This window comes from Onychostoma macrolepis, chromosome 22, assembly GCF_012432095.1.
Source record: "Onychostoma macrolepis isolate SWU-2019 chromosome 22, ASM1243209v1, whole genome shotgun sequence".
NCBI lineage: Eukaryota > Metazoa > Chordata > Actinopteri > Cypriniformes > Cyprinidae > Onychostoma > Onychostoma macrolepis.
Genome location: NC_081176.1, coordinates 35,247,306 through 35,270,233, shown reverse-complemented (window position 1 = coordinate 35,270,233; position 22,928 = coordinate 35,247,306). Strand labels below are relative to the sequence as shown.

At 35.3% G+C, this 22,928-nt stretch overlaps 1 protein-coding gene across 1 annotated transcript; it reads left to right on the top strand.

The window, feature by feature from the left end:
- The first annotated feature begins 12,904 nt into the window (after positions 1 to 12,904).
- Positions 12,905 to 22,320, top strand: LOC131530535 (GTPase IMAP family member 9-like). The gene is made up of 2 exons (XM_058760861.1): positions 12,905 to 13,017; positions 18,178 to 22,320. Exon 2 carries the CDS (start codon positions 18,212 to 18,214, stop codon positions 19,298 to 19,300), a length of 1,089 nt encoding a protein of 362 aa, XP_058616844.1. The 5' UTR covers positions 12,905 to 13,017; positions 18,178 to 18,211; the 3' UTR covers positions 19,301 to 22,320.
- The last annotated feature ends 608 nt before the right edge of the window (positions 22,321 to 22,928 follow it).

The window sequence follows — 22,928 nt, the reverse complement described above, 5'->3', positions numbered from 1 at the left end:
TACTTTTCATGTTCATACTTTTCAGCTGGCCAATCCTTTCTTTGTATTGGTCTTAAGTAATATTCTAATTTTCTGAGATACTGAATTTGGGATTTTCCTTAGTTGTCAGTTATAATCATCAAAATTGAAAGAAATAAACATTTGAAATATATCAGTCTGTGTGTAATGAATGAATATAATATACAAGTTTCACTTTTTGAATGGAATTAGTGAAATAAATAAACTTTTTGATGATATTCTAATTATATGACCAGCACCTGTATATGTTAAATAAAGTCGGGCTGAGGCAGCAGCCCTGTCTCACTCCTCGCTGTTGAGAGAAATAGTCCTTTGCCGTTCAATTTTTACTGCACATTTATTTTGGTTATACATGTTTTTAATTAAGTCATATATTTTACCCCCTATGCCACTTTTAAGGATTTTATAAAACAATCCATTATGCCAAATGGAGTCAAAAGCCTTCTTAAAATCTATGAAACGTAAATATTTTTCCCTCTTTCTTTTGGTGTACATGTTCATTTATTAATGTGTAGTGTGTGAATATGGTCAGTCGTTCAATGTTTAGGGAGGAAGCCAATTTGAGATTTGCTGATGACATTGTGCTGCTTTAAGAAAGATGAAATCCGAGAGTTGATTATAGAGCAAAATATTTTTGCCAAATGACTGGTTCCACATATCCCTCTGTAGTTATTAGGATCTGTTTTTTCCTTATTTTCCTTATTTGGAGTTCCTGTTCTTGTCCTAGTTTTTGTCATCATTAGTTAATTAGTCCCCAGCCCTGTGTTATTAATTATCTCGTTTCCCCAAGTGTTCTTAAGCCCTGTGTTTCCTTGCCTCAGTGTTTGGTATTATGTTGTCATGAATTGTCTTTCTGTAAGGTTAATAGTTGTTAATAAAGTCCTTTATTTGAAGTGCCTTGTCTCTGTGTTTCCCAAGCTCCTACAACTATGTGACAGTAACACAATGTTGCCAAAGCATTAACATATATATATATATATATAACAACAACAACATGAATAACAACATAAATAATAATAAATAAAGTCCATTTAAATAAATGAAAAGATAAAGTCAGTTTCAAGTTATGTTTAATATCTAACATTGTGAATGGTTAATACATATTTAGTAGCGAGTGCAGCTGTGTTATCTTCTCCGAGTAATGCCGAGTTCACACTGCCCGATTTTAGCCCGATTTTTCACTCGCCGACAGGTTTTGATAAATCGCCGACAAATGCCCGACATCGGAGGCAAATCGGAGCTCGTTCACGCGAGTGACAATCGTGCAGTGTGAATTATCAAAGACTCGATCTGAGAGAATCGCCGACACGTCGCCGACGCCCGTGAAATATTTGGCATGCTAAATATCTGGAGCTGTCTGCGATTCACAATCACGCTGTGTGCAATGATTTCTGACTGAAAACTACATCACGATGACCTTCAGCCAATGAGAGACAAAGATACAGGGCAGAGGGAAGTTCGGTGAGGAGTTATAGACCATATCAGTATTTTAATATGTACAATTATATCATACAGAAACGAGCACAAAGGCTTGACCAGCCGCAACATCAGCATAACATTACTGCAAAATTATTATTTACCACTCTTTGCAGAACACAATCTGTTCCCTGCATCTCCCTCCTGCATAATCTGTTTTTCTTTTTGTACCTGGAAATCAGGGCACAGACCATTTGCGGGTTATATTTTTTTTAATACTTCCAGTCTCGCTCCAGAACAACGGGCTGACGCACAGCTTCTCGCGTTATTTCCTTATCACTTCTCACGTGGGTTTTGTTGTGAAACGTAGTTTGCGGATCAGACAGAGTTGTCGGCGATTCTTCCTATTGTGAAATCGTGCAATGTGAAAGCCCCTGTCGCCGATCCATCGTGCAATGTGAACACAGCAGCGACTGAATGCTACCCCAGATAGTCACGCAGTGTGAAAACAACAGCGATCCGACGAGTTTGAAAATCGTGCTGTGTGAACTCGGCATAAGAAGGACATTTTCTCAGTATCACTAAGTTCAATAAATGATGGGATCAGGGCTTCAAATCTGGGGAGAAATGTTTTCCTCACATTGTGATATTTAGGACACATCAGCAGAAAGTGTTTCTCGTCCTCTGTTTGCTGTAGATCACAGTGTCTACAGATCCTCTGCTCTCGCTCTGTCCATGTTTGTCTGTGTCTTCCTCTCTCTATTTCTAAATCATGGTTACTTCATCTGCATTTGGAGAGGATTTGTCTTTCTTTAAATGGTTTAATCAATAAATAATTGGCAAATTTAGTGGTTCTGTTTAGGGTTGAGTAGCATTGGAGTTTATTTTGAAGGTCAAGGTGTATTTTTAGAGATTCATCATGAGTGTCTTTCAGATTTTTGCCAATTTCTTTAATAATGGCTTCGGTGTTGTAGCTGTAGTCAGTGAGGAGCTGGTTTTCATGGACGAGCTGAAGAGCGAGCGTGTTTAGAGGCTGAGGTTCTGCGAGGTTTCATTGATGAGGTTTCATTGGCGAGGAGGGCTTTATATCAGGATCAGATCGATGGAGGTGATGCCAGAACTGAACACATCTCTTCTGGATCTCAATCTTCAGGGGGTATAAGCCTAATTCAGCTCTGCAGGCATCATTGGACGTACCTCTATGGACCCCTAAAATGTTTTTGATCATTTCTAGTTGTAGTTTTTCTATTGAAGTTTTATCCCAATTTTTAAAATGTATTATTGGTCCCCAAATTTCACTCCTGTACAGTAGAATTTGTTTAATGATTGCGTGATATAATTTAATCCATGTTTTAATTGGCCAAACTGTGATTTGATGGCATGAAATGCCCTCCAGGTATTTGAAGTGAAGTAGTAACGCGGACAGAGTTATTTTTGCATCTGGGAAACGTTGAGAGGCTCTGATTGCCAGCTCTCTGATCACAGGAGACACATGGCTCTTCATGGCCCTTAAATCATTTGTCCCTGTGTGAATTATGATGTGTTTATAGTTTTCATTCAGGTTTCTATCAGACAGGACCTGAAAAGCACTTTTTGTGTTTGGGCACCAGATTTTCTTGGCCATCATATTTGGGAATAGAAGTTTCTCATTGACATATTTCCCATTGGAGTCGATCAGGATAAGAGCCTGTGTTTCTCTCGGGTCCTCTGCAGCGGAGATATCGATCTGATTTGCTGGATCAGTCGAGCTGTGAGACTCTCTCTTCATTGCTAGTTGTTCAGCGTGAGGATTTTTCATGAGGATCTCTGGACACACTGATGGTTCAGGAGAAGACTCTTTAAGTGCTGGAACAGAATTGAGTTTTTCTTTCAAATTGTTAATGAGTTCATCCTTGCTGTGGAGTATCAACTTTAAGGCAGAGAGCTCCTCTTGCATTTCCGCTCTGACTTCTGTTAGCTGTTTTCCTCAAGTTGATTTTATTTCACTCACTTCATCTTTAGTTTGTTGAAGCTCCTTTGACATTTCTTCTCTGTCTGTTTGCAGATATTTAATCTCTTGTCTCAAATTCAATATGCCATTTGTAAGTTGTTCCATGTTGTTGTTGCTTAGGTGGGAGAGAATTAATTCTTTTAGCTCTACTACATCAACCTCCAGGTGTGAAAAACTGTCTTTCATTCTTGACATTGAAGTTATAGTTGTTGGAGTCATTGTGATCTTTTGGTCTGGTTTTCCAGCGGAGGTATCAGTGTTTGGATCCTTGTTGTTAACTTGTGTGGGATGATCATCATCATCATCAGACAGTGCAATTGTTTTTATTTCTTCAAATTCTTCAATGAAGACTTTGATCCTTGTATCATGACAGTGCCATTTTGATACAAGTTTAAGGTCAAAAATCTTGTTTGGTTATTGTTTTCAATATCTTCAAATACTAGGATTTGTCTGCCTTTACAGATGCCTCTTTTCTTGGTGAAGGGGAAATGCTGACAGAAAGCAGTGTGCCATAAAAGGCTGTGTTCAGAGTAGAAGAGCAGGTTAGTCAGGACGCTGTGGTCTTGTTTCCGGTGTGTCCTTCATCTGCTTCTGTCTGAGGAGCTGCTTGGATCTCTCTGAACTCTTCTGAGGGTGGATGAAGGGGCGGAGCCAAGATGCTGCACGGGCCATGGCTGCTTTAGAATGTAAACAATCAGCTGAATTAACTGCCAGTGGTTTTGTTTATTTTCTCTTGTTCGGGATACAAAGTTATTAAAAATTAAAAATGAAAAATAAGTCAAAACGTAGGAAAAAATAACTTATACTGAATCAAAAAAAAAAAAGTCCAGTTGTGTCCAAAATGTCTCTTTGTGTTGTTCCTCTAAGTAAAATCTCACAGAGAGCTATGAAATATAGCAGTCTTATTTAAAATATCTTTATCTTTCTTCTTCTGTAAGGTTTTTCTCTTTAGATGTTGTTTTTTTGTTGTTTGATATTATCTTTTCCAACATGAATATCTTCTTCTGAAGACATATATCCTGTGATTAGCTGTGATTTGTTTCTCCTGAACTTCCCTCAGATTCAAGTGTGGTTTTAAAAAAATAAATAAATAAAAATTAAAAACTGTCCAAAAATCCTAAATTCAACAAAAGATTTGTCTAGATGTTGTTTTGTGTTGAATCTACTACTTTATATTTTCAAATTATTATCTCAATTTTTCTCAATTTTTCAGGAGCTCAGCTCATGTCTGACCTTACTCTCCTCTCTCTCTCTCTCTCTCTCTCTCTCACACACACACACACACACAGTCATTTGGATGTTTGTTTATATGGTTATATGAAATGTGAGGAACATTTATACATGAGGTGTCATGTATAAATGTTTAGGCGTAATGGTTGTTATATACGAACTGTATATTCTCTCACCCTACCCCTTAACCTACCATCATTCAAAACTTTCTGCATTTTTACAGTTTCAAATAACCATCTTTTAGCATGTTTATTAATAAATTTCCCTCATGGGGAACGTTGACTTCTCCCTATAATGTAGGTGACATTTTGACCCCACAGTAAACAAGTAATATTATAATATAATATATCATATTATAATAATGATAAACCTGTATCATTTGTGATTGATGTTAATCAAATAATAACTTTTCCAATACTGCTTGTTTTCCTTATTACACATTAAGTGCTTTGACACAATCTGTATTGTTTATATAAATAAAGGTGACTTGACAGAAAACCTCAGTGTTTTAGTACCTTTATAGCACAGTGTTGCCCTGTGACTGATATATTATCAGGGATCCCCAACCAAGAAAATAAATAAATAAATAATATAAGTAAATAAACAAACAAATAAATAAATGAATGCAATAGATAAATAAATAGATAAATAAATAAATAACTAAAAAGTCATGCCATAGAGCAGTGCTTCCCAAACCTGTCCTGGTGGACCCCTAGCCCTGCACATTTTGTATGTCTCCTTATCAGACACCCAATTTATGTTTTGCAGTCTCTACTAACGAGCTGATGAGTTGAATCAGATGTGTCTGATAAGGGAGACATACAAAATGTGCAGGGCTAGGGGTCCTCCAGGACAGGTTTGGGAAGCACTGCCATAGAGGGTTAAAGGGATGTGAGATCATGCAGGATGTGAGATCAGCTGTTGCCAGGCAGAATTCATACTGGTACATAGGCAGGATGTGAGATCAGCTGTTGCCAGGCAGAATTCATACTGGTACATAGGCAGGATGTGAGATCAGCTGTTGCCAGGCAGAATTTATACTGGTACATAGGCCTACTCATATTTAATGAAAAGATGAATTTATCTCAAGTTTTTCATTTAATGAGTCAGATCATTTTTTTGTTTTAAAATGTTTCATTGTTGAGCTTAAACAAATTACAATAAATATCTAGTGCTACATCGCGTTAACATTAAATATATGTCAGATCTCGGTTAACCTTTTTTTAAAATGCTGTATATTTACAGTAAAATTTACAGTACATAACATTAAAATGATTATTTGTTGCCATAACCACTGGCTGCCTGTAGCCCACATTATTCCTTATTCATTCAGACCAGATTTACCCACAGATGTTTAGGTGACCATTTTAATGCCTCAGACAATGCTTAATGATAGACCTATAGATCTCCGGCGGTTGACGTCACGCAATCTAAACTCCGACATTTTGGCAGGCAACCAGGAGAGCGCTAGAGCGGCCATAGCATTGATATCGACAGTTGTAGAACAATCATTTAAAACCAGACTATTTAGACCTTATTAACCTTACACCATTTTAACATGGTGGAGAGCTGCTGTGTGCCAGGATGCCAAAACAATGCAGGGGAAAGCTAGGGTTGCCAACCGCGCCGTATTAACCGAGACATCCCATATATCGGGCTTAATTTATGTGTCCCATACGTGACCTCTCTTGGCCAGTTTCTTGCCCCCTCACGCAGTATTCGTTGAGTAAATCAGAAAGTCCTGAACATAACTGTTCAAGGAAGGCTGCAGAATCCTCTGCCGGCTGGACGTTTCCGCTTCACAATAAGCGGCGCTGGCGCTAATAATGCCAATCCCATCTGTGTTTTGACTAAAGTAAATTTCTATTTTGGCAAATACAAACGTGATTATTTGTCATGAGTCCAACATCCAGCCGTGCAAGAAAACATGCAATCTAGCCGAGACGTTATCAATATGGGAACCCGTCTTTCACTACAAAATAGAGAAAAAACATTTTACATTTAAGTAAGCTTCTTAACCTTGTAGCCTGTCTTATTCGTAAAACACACAAAATGACCAATAAAAAAAGGGTCGAGCACCAAAAGCAGCCCATATTAAATCTACAAAATGATCTTTAATTGAAAATATGCATTTTCCTATACACACACACACGCGATTGTCCCATAAAGCAAAGGGGAAATCATTTTAGTTCCAGCCATAGGCTGTAAAAAAAAAAAAAAACTGTACATAGTGTCCTTAACATCACTCGTAGATTTCTGAAGAGCATTTTTGAAGCCTAAAGTGGGCGGAGCTGACCACCGCCATCTTGGCAGCGCGTCACTCCCGGATAATCGAAAATGGGCAAAAAGGTGGGACTTGGATGAAGCTGAGCTGAAACCATGCCTGTCTACAGTGACAGCAGTGCTGCCGTGCAAAGACAAAACACCATAACTTTGTTTTTGGTTGAAAATGAGTTATTGATCATTTTGGGACATTAATGACGTCCTTTATCATGTGTTTAAGTAAGAAAAGCCCCGGAGAAACCAAGGCAGAATACAGTATAACATCAGTTACCGCTCTTTGATTTTGTTTTGGAAAGCTCAAATTAAGTTACGATGCTCTGCATTTGTTTGCATTCATTTGTCATTGTGCCAGCCTGGAGTTATACAGTTCTGCCTAAAGTCTACCGCGTTTAAATTACGATGTGACTTGTGTACTTCTATACATCTGTCGGCACATCATTAGACCAGTCGCTTAGCTACAGGTGGGCCTGGGTGGGCCCGGATGAAATTTATTAAACGATACTAATAAACGTCTTATGTCACTGTAACTTTATTTATTAACAATATTAAAACGCTTGTTTTCATGGTCAACTGCAGGTCGTTTCTTAGTTTTCCCTCTTCATAGGCTACGTGCATATCATCATAAGCTTGTCAAAATGATGATTCGTCCGTTTCTGTTAGTCCCACCCGCAATGTTATGTTTACGACGTAAAGGATATAATAGTAAAATGCGTGCGTTTGTGAAGTTAAATTTGAAAATAGGCTAGTGAAGCAAACATAAATCAGTTCTTTAAAAAGTAAAAATCTTACCAATAAATCCAGACCGTCTACAAATTAAACCGGACAGACCACCTGACGGTGCTGGATTTATCGATTGGAAACTGTTTGAAACATCATATTAGCATAGGTACAGTCCCAACCATCAGGGAACGTTCTGAGAACTTGGCTAACATTCTCTCATGGTTCTCTCAAGGTTATAAACAAACATTCCTCCAGTAATGTTAATAAAACCTTTGTTCAAAGTTATTTGGTTTTTAATAATGTTCTCAAATGGTTAAACAAAAATGTTATTTACACTTTGTTTGTAGAAGGTTTTTTAAAACGTTCTCATAATAATATATGAAACCAGTGTTTATCCGAGTCCAGTGTTGAGTTTGTTTAATTTAATCAATTGAGCAGAAGTGGGACTTTCAAAGAGTCAAAAAGTTAAAGTTAATGAGATAATTAAGAGACTAATTAAATGATGATTGTGCATTAGTGATGAACACCTGCTGTTACTGAGAATGCTGCAATGCATGCTGGGTAACACCATAGTAAAAACTCCCATCATACACTGAAAAATTATTATCACCATTGTTGAGGATCATGTGATAAATGTTCATGTCTAAAAGCCTGAGCCTATACAGCTCCTTTTTTTTTTTCAATATTGAAGTATTATGGTGAAAGCGTAAACTGATCTGCTATTTCAAGATTTGATTAAGCAACACACAAATATTTGCTGTGAAACAACACTACTATTGTTTAGAAACAAATTGTTTGAAATTTTTAAAAGGGTCAAGAGCCCAACTAAAGCAAACACTGATCTCCATGATGGTGGCATCATTTTAACCAATAAAACATCAACATCTGATCCTCTGTAATTCTCAATAACAGCAGGTGTTCATCACTAATGCACAATCATCATTTAATTAGTCTCTTAATTATCTCATTAACTTTAACTTTTTGACTCTTTGAAAGTCCCACTTCTGCTCAACTGATTAAAAATTAGGACTCGATACTGGACTCGGATACAACACTGCCTCAAATGCGTAATGAGTAATTATTGAAAATGAAGTTGAAAGATCGTTTCAGGAACATCAATATTAGCCTTAAAAAAACGATCCACTAACATTAAGAAAACTGGACATATAGAACATTCCCATAACCAAAACCATAACCAAAAAAATGTTCTTAGAACTCAAAATTGTTAGCTGGGCTGGACAAGTGTTGCACTCGCACTTCTTTTTTTTATCTCAATTTTAAAGGAAGTTCTAGCTTTACTACTAATCTAACTTTTGGTTATACGTTCACTCGTTATTTTATGTCATTTAAGTTCACATGTTTTTCACTCAATGTTAGGGGAACTCGAGATTTAACCAAATGTAAAGCTTTATTTCTTTTTTGTAAATAAAAAAACAGAGATGTCTACTTTTTGCAGGAGTCTTTCTGGTCAAATCAATGGGGGAGCAAAATTATGTATTGTCATGGTTATATTAACTCTGCTGGGGTTATGACTTTATTTAATCCTCACTTTAATTACACTGTACTGGAATCACATTGTTTGAATGAAGGCAGATGGTTAATAACTGTTATTCAGTTTGGGGAAAACATTGTTATTCTTACAAATGTCTATGGCTTTAATAGATCCAGTCTTAATACTTGTCTCTTTTCAGATGTAACTTCTAAAATAACATCTTTAAAGGTAAAATATCCATCATCATCATTAATTTTGGGTGGGGACTTTAATGATTTATGTTATGATAGATTTCCTCCTAAATATGGCAGTACTACTTCTAATAAAATAATTCGCGGTATTTGTTCCAAACTATCATTGGTAGATATCTACAGATACTTGCATAATGACATTTCCTCTTTTATTTGGTTCAAGTCTGACTTGACACAAAAATCACGCATAGATTTTTGGTTAATATCTGATAATTTGATTTCTTTTGTTAAATATTTTAATATTTCCACTGCACCACTAACTGATCATGCAGATATTGAATTAGAATTTTCAAATGTTACTTGTAGTTCCCTAAGGAAGCCAGGGTATTGGAAATTAAATACCTCTCTTGTTACAAAATTCTGATTATTGTTTGGGGATTAAAGGTATAATTGATTCTTTAAAAAAAAAAAAAGAAATACTAATTCTCATACCTTAAATTGGGAATTGTTTAAATATGAGTGTCATAATTTTTCAATTAAATTTAGTAAAGAATTGTCAAAATCAAAAGTAATCTTTATAAATGGAAATTAACCACATTACGTGTATTTCCTCTCCGGCTGATGCAGAGAAAGAATATTTATACTTATTAAGAGAAAAATTAAACACTTTTTATATGGAAAAGTCTAAAGGGGCCTTTGTTAGGTCTAGAGCCAAATGGCTAGAAGCCGGGGAAAAAAACTCTGCATACTTTTTTAATTTGGAAAAAAACGAGGTGAATCTAAAAAAATTCCCTCTTTGCACATTGATAACAATGCTATAACGGATAAAAAAAGGATTTCAAAATTTGTTTCAGATTTCTGTTAAAACATCAAAGTTTAACTCTGACTCAAGTGATTTTTTTTTTTTTAGCAAGATACAGCCCTTTATTCCTTGTATAAGCACAAACAGTAAAAACCTTGGTGAAGAGGAAATGTCTTTGAGAGAACTGGATGATTAAAATTCATTTAAAAAAAAAAAAAAAACTCCTTTTAACAAAAGCCCAGGACCTGACGGTTTGCCTTTCGAGTTTTACTGGGTAGGGTAGAGTGTTTTGGGAAGGTATAAGAGATTTAATTTTAAATGTGTTTAATGAATGTGCTGTAAATGGAGAACTTACTGAATCAATGAAACAGGGAGTAATTACATTGCTTCCAAAATCTAATAAAGATATTTTTCACTTAGATAACTGGCACCCAATCACGCTGCTTAACTCGGATTACAAATTATTAGCATCTTTATATTCCAATAGATTAAAATCATGCTTGGAGGAAATCATATCTATAACCCAGTCTGGATTTATGAAGGGGAGAAATATCTCAAATTACTCAGATTTAGTAAATGAGGAAGCTCTAATTTTGTTTTTAGACTTTTACAAGTCTTTTGACACCTTTGAGCACAATTTCATGTATCAGACCCTTAATCATTTTAAAAATATGATGCATACGTTTTATAATAATATTTCAAGCAGTGTTTCTTTATCCGGCGGTACATCTTCTTGTTTTATTGTCCAAAGAGGGATTAGACAGGGGTGCCCTATTTCCCCGTTAAATCTTTATGCTGCACATTGCTCCCAAATTAAAGGTATCAAGATGGAAGACTTCACTTTAACTGTTAGTCATCTTGCCGATGACACTTGTTTATTTCTGAAGAATAAAGATAAGGTCCCTGTTATTTTGGAGGCTCTTAAATTGTTCTCTGATGCCTCAGGTTTATCAGTCAATCACTCTAAAAGTAAAATTATAGCAGTATCAGGGGCGTGTCTAGAGGGTGAAATGATTTTGCATGGTGTATTTTTTATTTTCGTTTGCTATGTCCAAGGACAGCTTCACATTTAAATGATTTTGTCTTTAATCAGATGAGAATATGGCTATTCAATATACTATTTGATGATTAAGTTAGAGTTTTCATTTTGTTTTATTTTTTAGACATCATTTTGTGTAAAAAAATGAAAAGGGGACAACAGCAGCAATACATTCAAGGTTTCTTCAAGTGCAGTGCAGGTCAGAGCCAATCCACCGGCAGGGCCAAGCTGGCCAGCAAATTAGCAGGTCAGAGCCAGCCAGAGAGGGCCAGCGAGGACTACAGCAGCCATCTATCTGCAGCAACGGGTGAAAGTCAGAACATGAACATGTTTTACAAAAGTTCACTAGACAGACACACACACACACACACACACACACGTCTGTTTGCACAATAAAAGTTGGGAACAAGTATTGTCTGATCAGTGGTTTTTATTTATAAAAAGAGAGATGTGTTGTCTAGGCACTTGTGCAGTGCCATTTTTATGTGACTTTTACATGACTTTTCCTGTTTCTTGGTCCCCCTGTGCCACCCCATTAAAAAAATCCTAGAATAGCCCCTGGGCAGTACATCAATTAGATGACTCCTATATATCTGGGATACAGGTTAAACAGGTAGTTAGATACTTGGGTACTGTAATTAGTAAATCAGCCTCAGAGAGAATTACAGAAAATTTTTCACAAAGATTACATAAGACAATAAATATTTTCAATTGTTGGCTTCAAAGAAATGTATCTATTCGAGGTCGAGTGTTGATCTCGAGGCTGAAGGAATTGACTTGTATACCCTGCATTATCCCTTTATATAGATTCTAATACGTGTTCCACAATTGACAACATTTTATTTAAATTCATCTGAGGGGCAAGATTATTTGTCTTATTTGGAACAATTAATATATATATATATATATATATATATATATATATATATATATATATATATATTATTCAAAAACAAGTAAATTTTTTGGAGTGATTGGTTTAACAAAGGTTTAATTTTTGTTACAGATTTATTAAATCACTCAGGTGATCTATATAATTACACTGAATTTATTAATAATTGTGGATTAAATGTATCTTCTAGTGAATATATAAAACTAATTCACTGTATTTCCCCAAACCTACTTCACTTTATTAAAATGAAAAATGTATAAGCCGGTTACTGTTTCTCTTCCAGCTCTTACTGTTGGGGGCCTTTCTATCAGGGATAAAAAAAAAAATCAATAATATTTATATTAGGAAAATTTTAACAAAAGAAAAAAGTATTCTTCTTAAGGCAATGGTGAAATGGAAACAGGATTATCCCTCGCTTTTATTTCAGAATCCGTGTTCAGATATAAATAAATATGCAATTCCTAATAAATTTAAAGAAACTCATTTTAAAACAATGCATAGATATTATCCATGTAATAATTTTATCAGTAAGTTTAAAGAAGGGTTCTCGCCCTTTTGCTGTTTTTGTAAAGAAGAGTCAGAAGTCAGTTAAGACATCTCAACTATTAAAGAGGATTCTTGATGTATTATATAGTTAATCTTTGAAAATGTATGAAAAATTGACAAATTGTATGTTTTATAGACTCATATATTTTGTACGACTTTGTGCTGCCCTATTGTTATCTCAAAAAAAAAAAAAAAAAAAAAAAAATGTCAATCGTCTCTGCTTCGTCTGCTGGAATCACAGCGCCTCCTGTTGGAGACAAACAACATCACATGATTCAGACACTGTTGAAAGTGAAAGTAACATACGGACATTTTGTTGAAGCTCATTTCTGACAGAAGACATATTTTACCTTCGGAAGACATCATTTGAGATCTTACTTCGACTGTTTTCTGTCTCTGTAAGTTCATTTATATTCATGTATTTTTAACAAACTCGTACTGAAAGTATGTGAATTCATTTTGTAAATTCTTAAATCCATAATACTTAGGACATTACAGAAATGTTGGTGTTAAGGCTTATGGGTGTTTACATATGCTTTCGAGTTTGGCTAAACATAACCTAAAGCTAACCAAAACTTCATACTAGGCCTATTTGACTTATTACGGAGCCCGGGAAGTTACCTGTAGGAGAAAAAAAAAACAATCCGTGCCGACGGTTTTGCAATCCGTTCCCTCAGTTTATAAACCGTACTCACGGATTCATGCAGCAAGCTCCTAGGTATAGCCTACGTGTTAACGAATCATATTGTATATTGTTTTATTGCATGTTATTATGTGGAATAGGCCTACAGCAAATTGTAACGGATACGAGTTGGAATACAACGATTTAATAAGAAAGATGTGCGTCAAAATCTTGTTTAATTTGTGATCATCTTAGACTTGATTATTATTGTATAATAAACCTGGCATTGTGACTGACTTTGGAGTCATTTGTTACTCTTTTGTAAGTCGTTTTGAATAAAAGCTTCTTCTAAATGCATATGTAACCTAAATATATAACAACAACAACAATAATAATAAAGAAAATTGTTATTATTATTATTTTAATTTATAGGCTAAATAAATGAGTGCACTTAAGACAATAAAATGTTTGTCATAAAATAATTCACAAATGCAGTGATAACATTTTACAGTTTTGGAAATGTGTTTGTGTACTATTCATTCTTAACATGAAGACTTATTTTGGTGATTTTATTATACTAAGCTTTTTCCCCCAGAGTTAGATACTGTTAATGTGGATGTGCCAGAACTTTCTTCAGTTAAACAATGAGAGTCATCGCATTTGGAAACAAAGATGAAGTTCTCAAGGTGAATGCAAACCTTGAATCTAGGGGTCAAACAACTAAAAGTCAAGTCAAAAATCTTGGGGTGATTCTGGAGACAGACCTTGCCCAGACAGCAAGCAGTGTCGGCCCAGATCCGGCCCACATCTGGCCCGCATGGATTTCACATGGGCCAGATGTTGGCTGGATCTGGGCCAAAACTATGTTGCTGTCTGGGTAGTTTTAGTGGTCATGTCAAAGCAGTAACTAAATCAGCATACTACCATCTCAAAAACATTGCAAGAATTAGATGTTTTGTGTCCAGTCAAGACTTGGAGAAACTTGTTCATGCCTTTATCACCAGCAGGTGGATTATTGTAATGGTCTCCTTCCAAAGAAGAGCATTAGACAGCTGCAGCTCATCCAGAACACTGCTGCCAGGATTCTGACTAGAACCAGAAAATCTGAGCATATCACACCAGTCCTCAGGTCCTTACACTGGCTTCCAGTTACATTTAGGATTGATTTTAAAGTACTTTTACTCATTTATAAATCACTCAATGGCCTAGGACCTAAATACATTGGAGATATGTTCACTGAATATAAACCTAACAGACCACTCAGATCATTAGGATCGAGTCAGTTAGAAACACCAAGGGTTCACACAAAACAAGGGGAGTCTGCTTTTAGCTATTATGCCGCCCGCAGTTGGAACCAGCTTCCAGAAGAGATCAGATGTGCTAAAACATTAGCCACTTTTAAATCCAGACTCAAAACTCATCTGTTTAGCTGTGCATTTGTTAAATGAGCACTGTGCTACGTCCCAACTGATTGCACTATGTATAATCATTTTCTATTCTTAACTATTTTAAATTCTTTTTAAACCAATTTTTATATCATTTTGTTTTTATTGCTGTGATTATTATATTTTTAATTCCTTGCTTTTACGGTTGTGATTTTTTTTTAATGATTATTTCACGTCCTTATACGTAAAGAACTTTGAATTACGACTGCATATGAAATGTGCTGTATAAATAAACTTGCCTTACCTTTCCAATCAAATCAACACTCCCAGTGTATATATAATCCACACTCAGAGTGTTAAAAAAGTAACACTGAAGCAGTGTTAAAGTTAATGAGATAATTAGTTTAGTAATTGAGTGATGATTGAGCATTAATGAAGAACACCTGCTGTTAACAAATTGAATCACTGAAAGAAAAGAGAAAGAAGAACAGAAAAAAGAGATGAGCAGAAATACAAGAACTACAACTGATTTCAGTCACAGCCTTAGATGAAATCAACACAAGATAAAAGAAGACATTAAATCTCTCAAGATCTCAGCAGAGGATGATTAAACAACTCCATAAACAGCATCACCAGCTTCACACGTTACTAACCAGATTGACTTTAGATGCTGATGTTTTAGTTTCGTTTGAATTACCATTATCGAGATCAGTGTTTGCTTTAGTTGGGCTCTTGGCCCAACTAAAACACAGGCGGTGGTGTTTTATCCTGTTGGTGGTTAATTTAAAATAAATGCTGAAAAGAAGACTATTTTGTGATTGCGTATTGTGGTCTTATAGGCTACTATAACAAAAAAATATTTAATAAACACAATACAGTGCACCTAAACAGGTGGCGTGGTTGAATAAAATCTGTGAGTTTACAAACCTGTGGGAATGGATTATGAATTTGTGGGTACGGATTCAAAAACCGAAGGTACGGTTTACAAAATCTGAGCGCACGGATTGGAAATTCGTGGGTACGGTTTATTAATCCGTGGGCACGATTTGTTAAACTGAGGGAACAGTTTAAGAATTTGTGAGTACGGTTTATAAACTGATGGATCGGATTACAAAACCGTCGGCACGCATTGTTTTGTTTTTTTTCTCCTACAGGTGACTTCCCGGGCTTCGTAGACTTAGATATAGGTTTGTTTGTTTTTTTTGTTAGATATAAGTTTTTGTCTCTGTCTTTTAAAAATATAAGAATATATATGACTGCAGTGCACCTTAGGATTCGATTAACATGCCTGAATGCAAATACTGAACATCCAGAGCATGTTATGAAACAACAAACAAACAAAGCTGACTGGATTGAACTAAATTCACTGTACTGTATGTAGGGCTGGGTATCATTTAAACATTTTTGATATTGGTACCGATGCCGAAACCTTGAGTTTGATACCAGTTCCTGAACGATACTTTTTTCAAATCACTCTCACAAATGTCAAACACTGATCAATCTGCACCAAGTCTCTTCTAGTCGAACACACCTAGGCTGCAGGCTTATTGCCTCACTAACGTTGATGAGATTAACCCCTTAGGTATCGAAATTTGGTACCGAACGACAAGATGTTTTTCGATAGTCGATGGTATCGAGGCAATTCAAGTATATATCGCTGCAGCCCGGAGACCTCCAAGTGGGAGGGACTTATGCCGCAAGTAGGTGGGACAGCTCCAATTGGGAGGGTAGGTTTAGGGTTGAGTTTGGTGTAGGGCATATTAACAAGGCCCAAGCCATTTGGAGCTGGCTCCGACCTCCGTTTATACCTATCTCAGGCAATTTGGTCGGTGCCTAAAAAGTACACTGTAAAAAATTGCTGTAAAATCTACAGTAACTTACTGGCAAGAGTACTGCAAATCAAGAATTACAATTATACTGTAAAAATACAGCAAACTCTTGCATGCTTTAAAATTGTTGCGATGCTGTGTAAACAGTTCGTTAACTTACTTAATTTGAGTCCACTGAGACGGAATATTTCTTAACATAAAACTGCAAACACTTCATCTGTAACAGTAAAGTTACTAAAAACATGACGTTAGCTCAAATCATAGCAGTTTATCATCAGCTATATACCAAAGCACTTAACAAAAAAACCATCACTGTATCAGCAACTCTACAGTTACTGTCTTTAAATAAAACAACAAACAGTGTTTGTGCTCATCATTGACTGAAGCACAGGCTCTACTCTCCACCACAATGGTGAGCCACAAAACTAAATTAGATCTCTCTTGTGCAAAATAATACAGTTCAGTTAAATATTTACTCTCCTTATAGATAACACCTGCTGTTAACAAGCAGAATCACTGAATGAAAGAGAAACAAGAACTACAACTGACTTCAGACACAGCTTTAGATGAACTCAACTGAAATACAAGACATTATTAAATCTCTCAGGATCTGATTAAACAACTCCACAAACAGCATTACCAGCTTCACACATTACAATTTGACTTTATTTCTGTCATATGTCTATACAAATTATTTGAGAATTAACAGAAGTTTAGTTGTTTTATTGAAAACATTTCGTTTGACCTCACCATTGTGGCGATCAGGGTTTGCTTTAGTTGGGCTCTTGACCATTGATTTTTAATTTTAGTTTTTTTCTGGCTGTTATATCTGTGTTTGTAGAGCATATTCGTTATAACAAGAAAGACCAGGAAAATTTGTGGTTGTATGCATTTGACTGGTTGTTGATAATAGTGATCATTATTTAGCAGTCTGATTCACTGATCTCATTCAGAAACTGATATTTAAAGGTTTGGTGTGGATTTGACGTGGTGTGGCTGATGGTAAGCTGCAACGATTTAAGTTAAAGTCATGTTTTTAGTAACTTTATTATTACAAATTAAGTGTTTGCAGTTTTATATTAAGAGATGTTCCTTCTTAGTGGGCTCAAAGGAAATAAGTTAATAAAACGTTTACACCATCACAACAATTTTACAGCATGCAAGAGTTTGCTGTATTTTTACAGTACAATTGTAATTATTGATTTACAGTATTCTTGTAAATTTACAGTCTTACTGGCAACCAAAATTGCCAGTAAGTTACTGCAAATTTTACAGCATTTTTTTACAGTGCAATTTCACCAAAATGCATTCATAACACTAAACAACAGCAAAAATATTGCAGTTGTATACAGTACAATTAATTAAGCATGGAAGACTGACATTATTACATTTTATTTCTGTAATTTATGCATTACTACTTAGCATTACTTATCACATTAATACAGTATGCATACTTTCATAATATAATTATATGAATGTAAATTAAAAAAAAAAAAAAGGCTGGACTCAACAGAGGAAGCCATATAAATAATATTTTACTCATTTTGAAGTTACAGAACTAAAGAGAAACTGCAATGTAAATTAAAAATAAAATTATAGATAGATGAATAAACATGCTAATTCAACTAAAGAAGCAAAAAGGGACCATGAAATATCAGGTGAGCAAAACAGCATATCTGAGTGTTTAAACTGACACTGATTGTGTTGTTCTGTGTTCTTTAGAGCTTTGAGAACACAGTGTTGAGAGGAGAAGAAGATGATGGCAGAAGAAGATCTCCAGCTGCTGCTGATCGGTAAAACTGGACTCGGGAAAAGCACCACAGGAAACCTCATCTTTAATGATCGGGTGTTTGAGTCAGAAAAGAGCTCTTCATCAGTGACCAGAGTCTGTAAATCACACACTGGATCTGTTCATAACAGGAGCGTGACAGTGATCGATACTCCAGACTTCAGATTCTCCACTCACACTGACTTTGATTCAGACTCGGAGCTGAAGAGAGCTCTTGAATTATGTTCAGCAGGAGCTCATGTCATCCTGCTCTTTCTGCCTTTAAGCACTTTCACTGAGCAGGAGAAGGAGTTTATCAGCTGGTTTGAGCAGAAGTTTGGAGCAGAAGCTCTCAGATTTACTCTAGTGCTCTTCACTCACGCAGATCAAAGGCACACGAGACCACTAGGAGAAATGATCAGTGCAAATCCTCGGTTATCTGCTTTTATTGAGCGATGCGGTCAGAGATATCGTGAGTTTAACATTAAAGCTCCAGCAAACAGACAGCAGGTGACTGAACTCATGGAGAAGATCGACAGACTGGTGTCTGAGAACAGACACTCCTGTTACACACTAGAGATGATGCTGGAGACGGAGAGGAGAAGAGAGGAGGAGAAGAGAGCAGAGGAGGAGAGGAGAGAGAGAGAACATCAGATGATGTTAGACAAAGTCAGAGAAGAGACTGAGATGCTAGTGAGGATAGAATATGAGTGGGAGAAATTGGATATTTCAAAAGAAGACTGCGAACAAATGATATCAGAAGGAGTTGGAAAAGAGACAGAGGAGAAAACCAGAGCAGAGTGTGATGCTGAACAGAGTAATTTACCAGAAACATCTTGGAACAATCAGAGTTATGTTTGTATGGCTGTTGGAGCTGCTGTTGGAGCTGCTGGTGGAGCAGTTATTGGTGGAGCTGTTGTTGGTGGAGCTGTTGTTGGTGCAGCTGTTGGAGCTGTTTTTGGAGCCGGTGGTGGTGTCATCGCTGACAGAGCAAAAGGTGGGACACGTTCTGTTGCTGACAGCTCCTCCAGTCTGAATAAAATTGAAGAAGCCCAGAGTAATAAACATGAGGCCTAGAATCCTCTAGTGGCAGCACTGGGTGGAGCTGTTAGTGAATATGTTTGTTGGGACAATAATTACATGTATATATAAAATCATTTATAAAGTGATTTGAAGGTATTATAAAATATAATCACAATTTAAAATTATATTACATGTATACATGAAATCATTTATGAAAATAAGTTAAAGGTAATATAAAGTAAAAACAAAATTAAAATTGATAAAATGTGGGACTAATTAACTAATATTGATAATTCAACAATATTTTGCTGAATGTGTTTTTGTGCTGGCACCTTGAGTCTGTTCACGCTGCAGCCTGTAGCACGATGACGTACTGGATCAGATTCAATACGTAGTGGATGTTTGACGCACGCGCAGTATTGGATTTTAATGTGCATGCACAAAGTGGGGCTGTCATTACAGCTAGTATTAAATGTAAATCCAACTGTAATTACGAGATATATAGGTGTGTTTCATAGGCTCACGCAAATGATAGTATACTGTGATTTTAAACCAGTAGTGCAGGCTAACTTTATTTAAGCAAGGATTGCTTAGTTTTGAATGAACAAGTTTATTTTTTTATTACTTTGATTCGTTTTTGAAACAGTCTACTAATTTTTTTTTTTTTTTTTTTTTTGTTCTTTGTGAAAAAAAATTGGTTCTATTGTCTTTATTTTTCTTAGTATTTTTCTTAGTCTTTATAGTCTTATGGTTCTGTCAATAATTCGTTCATGAATCAAATATTATTTTTCATTCTCACTCTCTGTGCTATAGGCCTACGTGACAGAATATAAAAGTTATAGGCCTACTAAAATATGCGGACATCTTTTTTTACCGTATAAAAATAAAAAGAAGAAAAACAATTCTGTCAGTCGGGGTTCCGTTAGCCAATAGACCCATTATCCCGGGTTATACTGTGTTTTTACAGTCGATCCTATGTCCAGCAAATAAATACACACACGGTCAGGGACAAGGCATATTAACACAAAGATGACCATTTCTATGTTTTTGTGTGTTATTCATATGCAAGTTAAATCCCTGGAGATAGAGAGACCTAATGACTAAAGACATAGCCTATAATCTATTCTGTTAAGTGCTCTCTCTCTCTCTCTCTCTCTCTCTCTCTCTCTATGGAGACTTTTTTTGAGTGTTTTGTATTGTATCAGACGATTTGTGAAAAGCAACTAATAAAACATTTATTTTACCTGACTGAGGCGTTATTAGCGAGGTAAAGTCTTAATATACATTTAATGTATTTTAGCCTATTGAAAATGTTTGTAATAGCTATATTAGAATAATATAAAATCTAAATAAACAAAATGGATCGGCATTAATTTAAAATCCCCAATTAAATTTAAATAAACATGACGGATACAATCAAAAAATACATTTAGGCTAACTCTGTCAGAGTGGTGTATATATTTATAATTAGCTATTTACAGTGCAACGTCTGCATACGAATTATTTAATTAGTTAATTTGCAAAAACAGATAACTCTGTTTTTAACAATTCTCAGAAATCATGTTTCTTCATTGTGCATTCCAATTAATCTCAATCAAACTGCATTTGGGTTATTTTGACTAGGTTTAAAAAAAAAAAAAAACAACACAACAAAACACAAAAAACATAATATAATAAAAGACATGATTTTGAAAATATGAAGTTATCTGTTTTTGCAAATAAACTCTTCATATCATGTTACAGTGCTTATTGTATCCTTATAACAATGGATACAGCACTGATGTGGGCATCCTGGCGATATGAAATGAAAAATAAAAAAAAAACTTTGAAGTAGCCACTAAAGACAAAAACATTGTGGATGAATTTAGACATTAATTTTTTTACATTGTGATGTAAGACGTGTTTTTTTTTTTTTTTCAAAGTTGCATAATGTCAGCTCTCCTATCGTCTCTCAGTCCCTCACAGTCACACATACATTATGTCAGGAGAATGTCTTTAAATTCTAATCAAGGAAAAATCATACCTTCTGTGGTCCTCTTTTAAAAAAAACTTCAAAAGTTGTGTTTGAACCATTTTGCGCGAAAAATGACAAACAATTGCTTCCGCTTGTGCGCAGCTTGTTACAGTACCAAGTTCTGATTGGCCAATCGCCATTATGTAGTTTGTAAATGATCATAAGTAGAGAATTTTAACATTTCATGATGCGTTTTACTTTAAGTTTTAATAAGTTTAATGAGTTTTAATCCAAAGGGAATGGTGGTTTTACAGAGGGGATACTTTTTGTTATTTTTTGGGGATGCCATCCCCCCCTCAATTTGAGACCTAGTGTGATGTATGAATTATGAACTGATTTGCATCTTTTATGTGTTATCTCTTGTAACTGAGGGTCTGGCTGATGTCAGGAGTGCAATAACTTCTAATACGATCTTTAAATGGTCCTGAATGTAAAATTGATTTTACATACACACGTGGTAAGAATTGTTGGTATCCTTGGTAAATATGATCAAAGAAGACTGTGGAAATAAATCTGCATTGTTAATCCTTTTGTTAATCCATTGTTGATCCTGTCACCCGACTCTAGTACAGTGTCGCCAGTAGACGCCCCAGTTAAAACTTAAATCAGGTGCGTAGAGGAATTTCTACAACATTGTCATGTGGCGTTTCTTGGGCTTTTGTAATTAAAAGGACCTATTCTGTTTAATAGTTAATAGTTAATAGTTTCTCCGTAATCTCTAAACCTTGATTATCAATGTGAGATAACTTATCAAGGAAAATGAGTTATCAATGTGTAGTTTACATCAATATTAATCCTTGTTTAAGAGACATTGCCAACACAATTTACACAATGGACTCAGATTTTCTTATTTCTTAAAAAAAAAAAAAAAAAAAACCTCATTGTCATATGTCTGTGGCATGAACATTATATACATCATCATCTATCTCTCTTTCTCTGTCATTAATCGTAAGTTCATATAGAGTTCAAATAAACATCATATCTGTCAGTAGTTGAAATGTATTGTATGTATTGTAAAGTGATAAACACGTCACTGCTATTAAAATTACTAATAAATGATTACCTCCTTTGTCTTTTTTTAAACACACTTCCTCTAAGAAAATCAATGGGCTATTTATTCATAAAGCACTCAAAGTTGAACAAAAAATGCTCACATTCAATTTTGAATTTTGCTTAAGCTGATACTCCAAAAAATCTAAAGAGATCATTTAGTGAAACATGTAGTGAAAGAGTTTGTGTATAGTGTAATTCGATCGTTATGTTGAGGGAACAACATCCATTTCTCGTCCTATAAGACAACATATTTTTCTTGTGGCCACGAGTTTAATGTGTAAACAAACATTACATGATCATAGCAATCCGGCATTATCAGAGATGGGTAAAGCATTTATATTAACATTTAACTTAGTATTGGTATATTATTATGATTAGTTTATATTAACTTCTTAGGGCTATATTTTTATATACATTTCATATAAATACAATATTTTATTATTTCCCCTTTCAATTCATGTAGGGCTTTACCTAATTAACGTTCTGATTTCACCAGAGAAGCAACCAAGTCAAATCCAATAAACCGTGTAAACTCAGGCTTTTAGACATGAACACTTATCATACGATCCTCAACAGTGGTGACAATAATTATTCATACTGCAGTGCATGATGGGA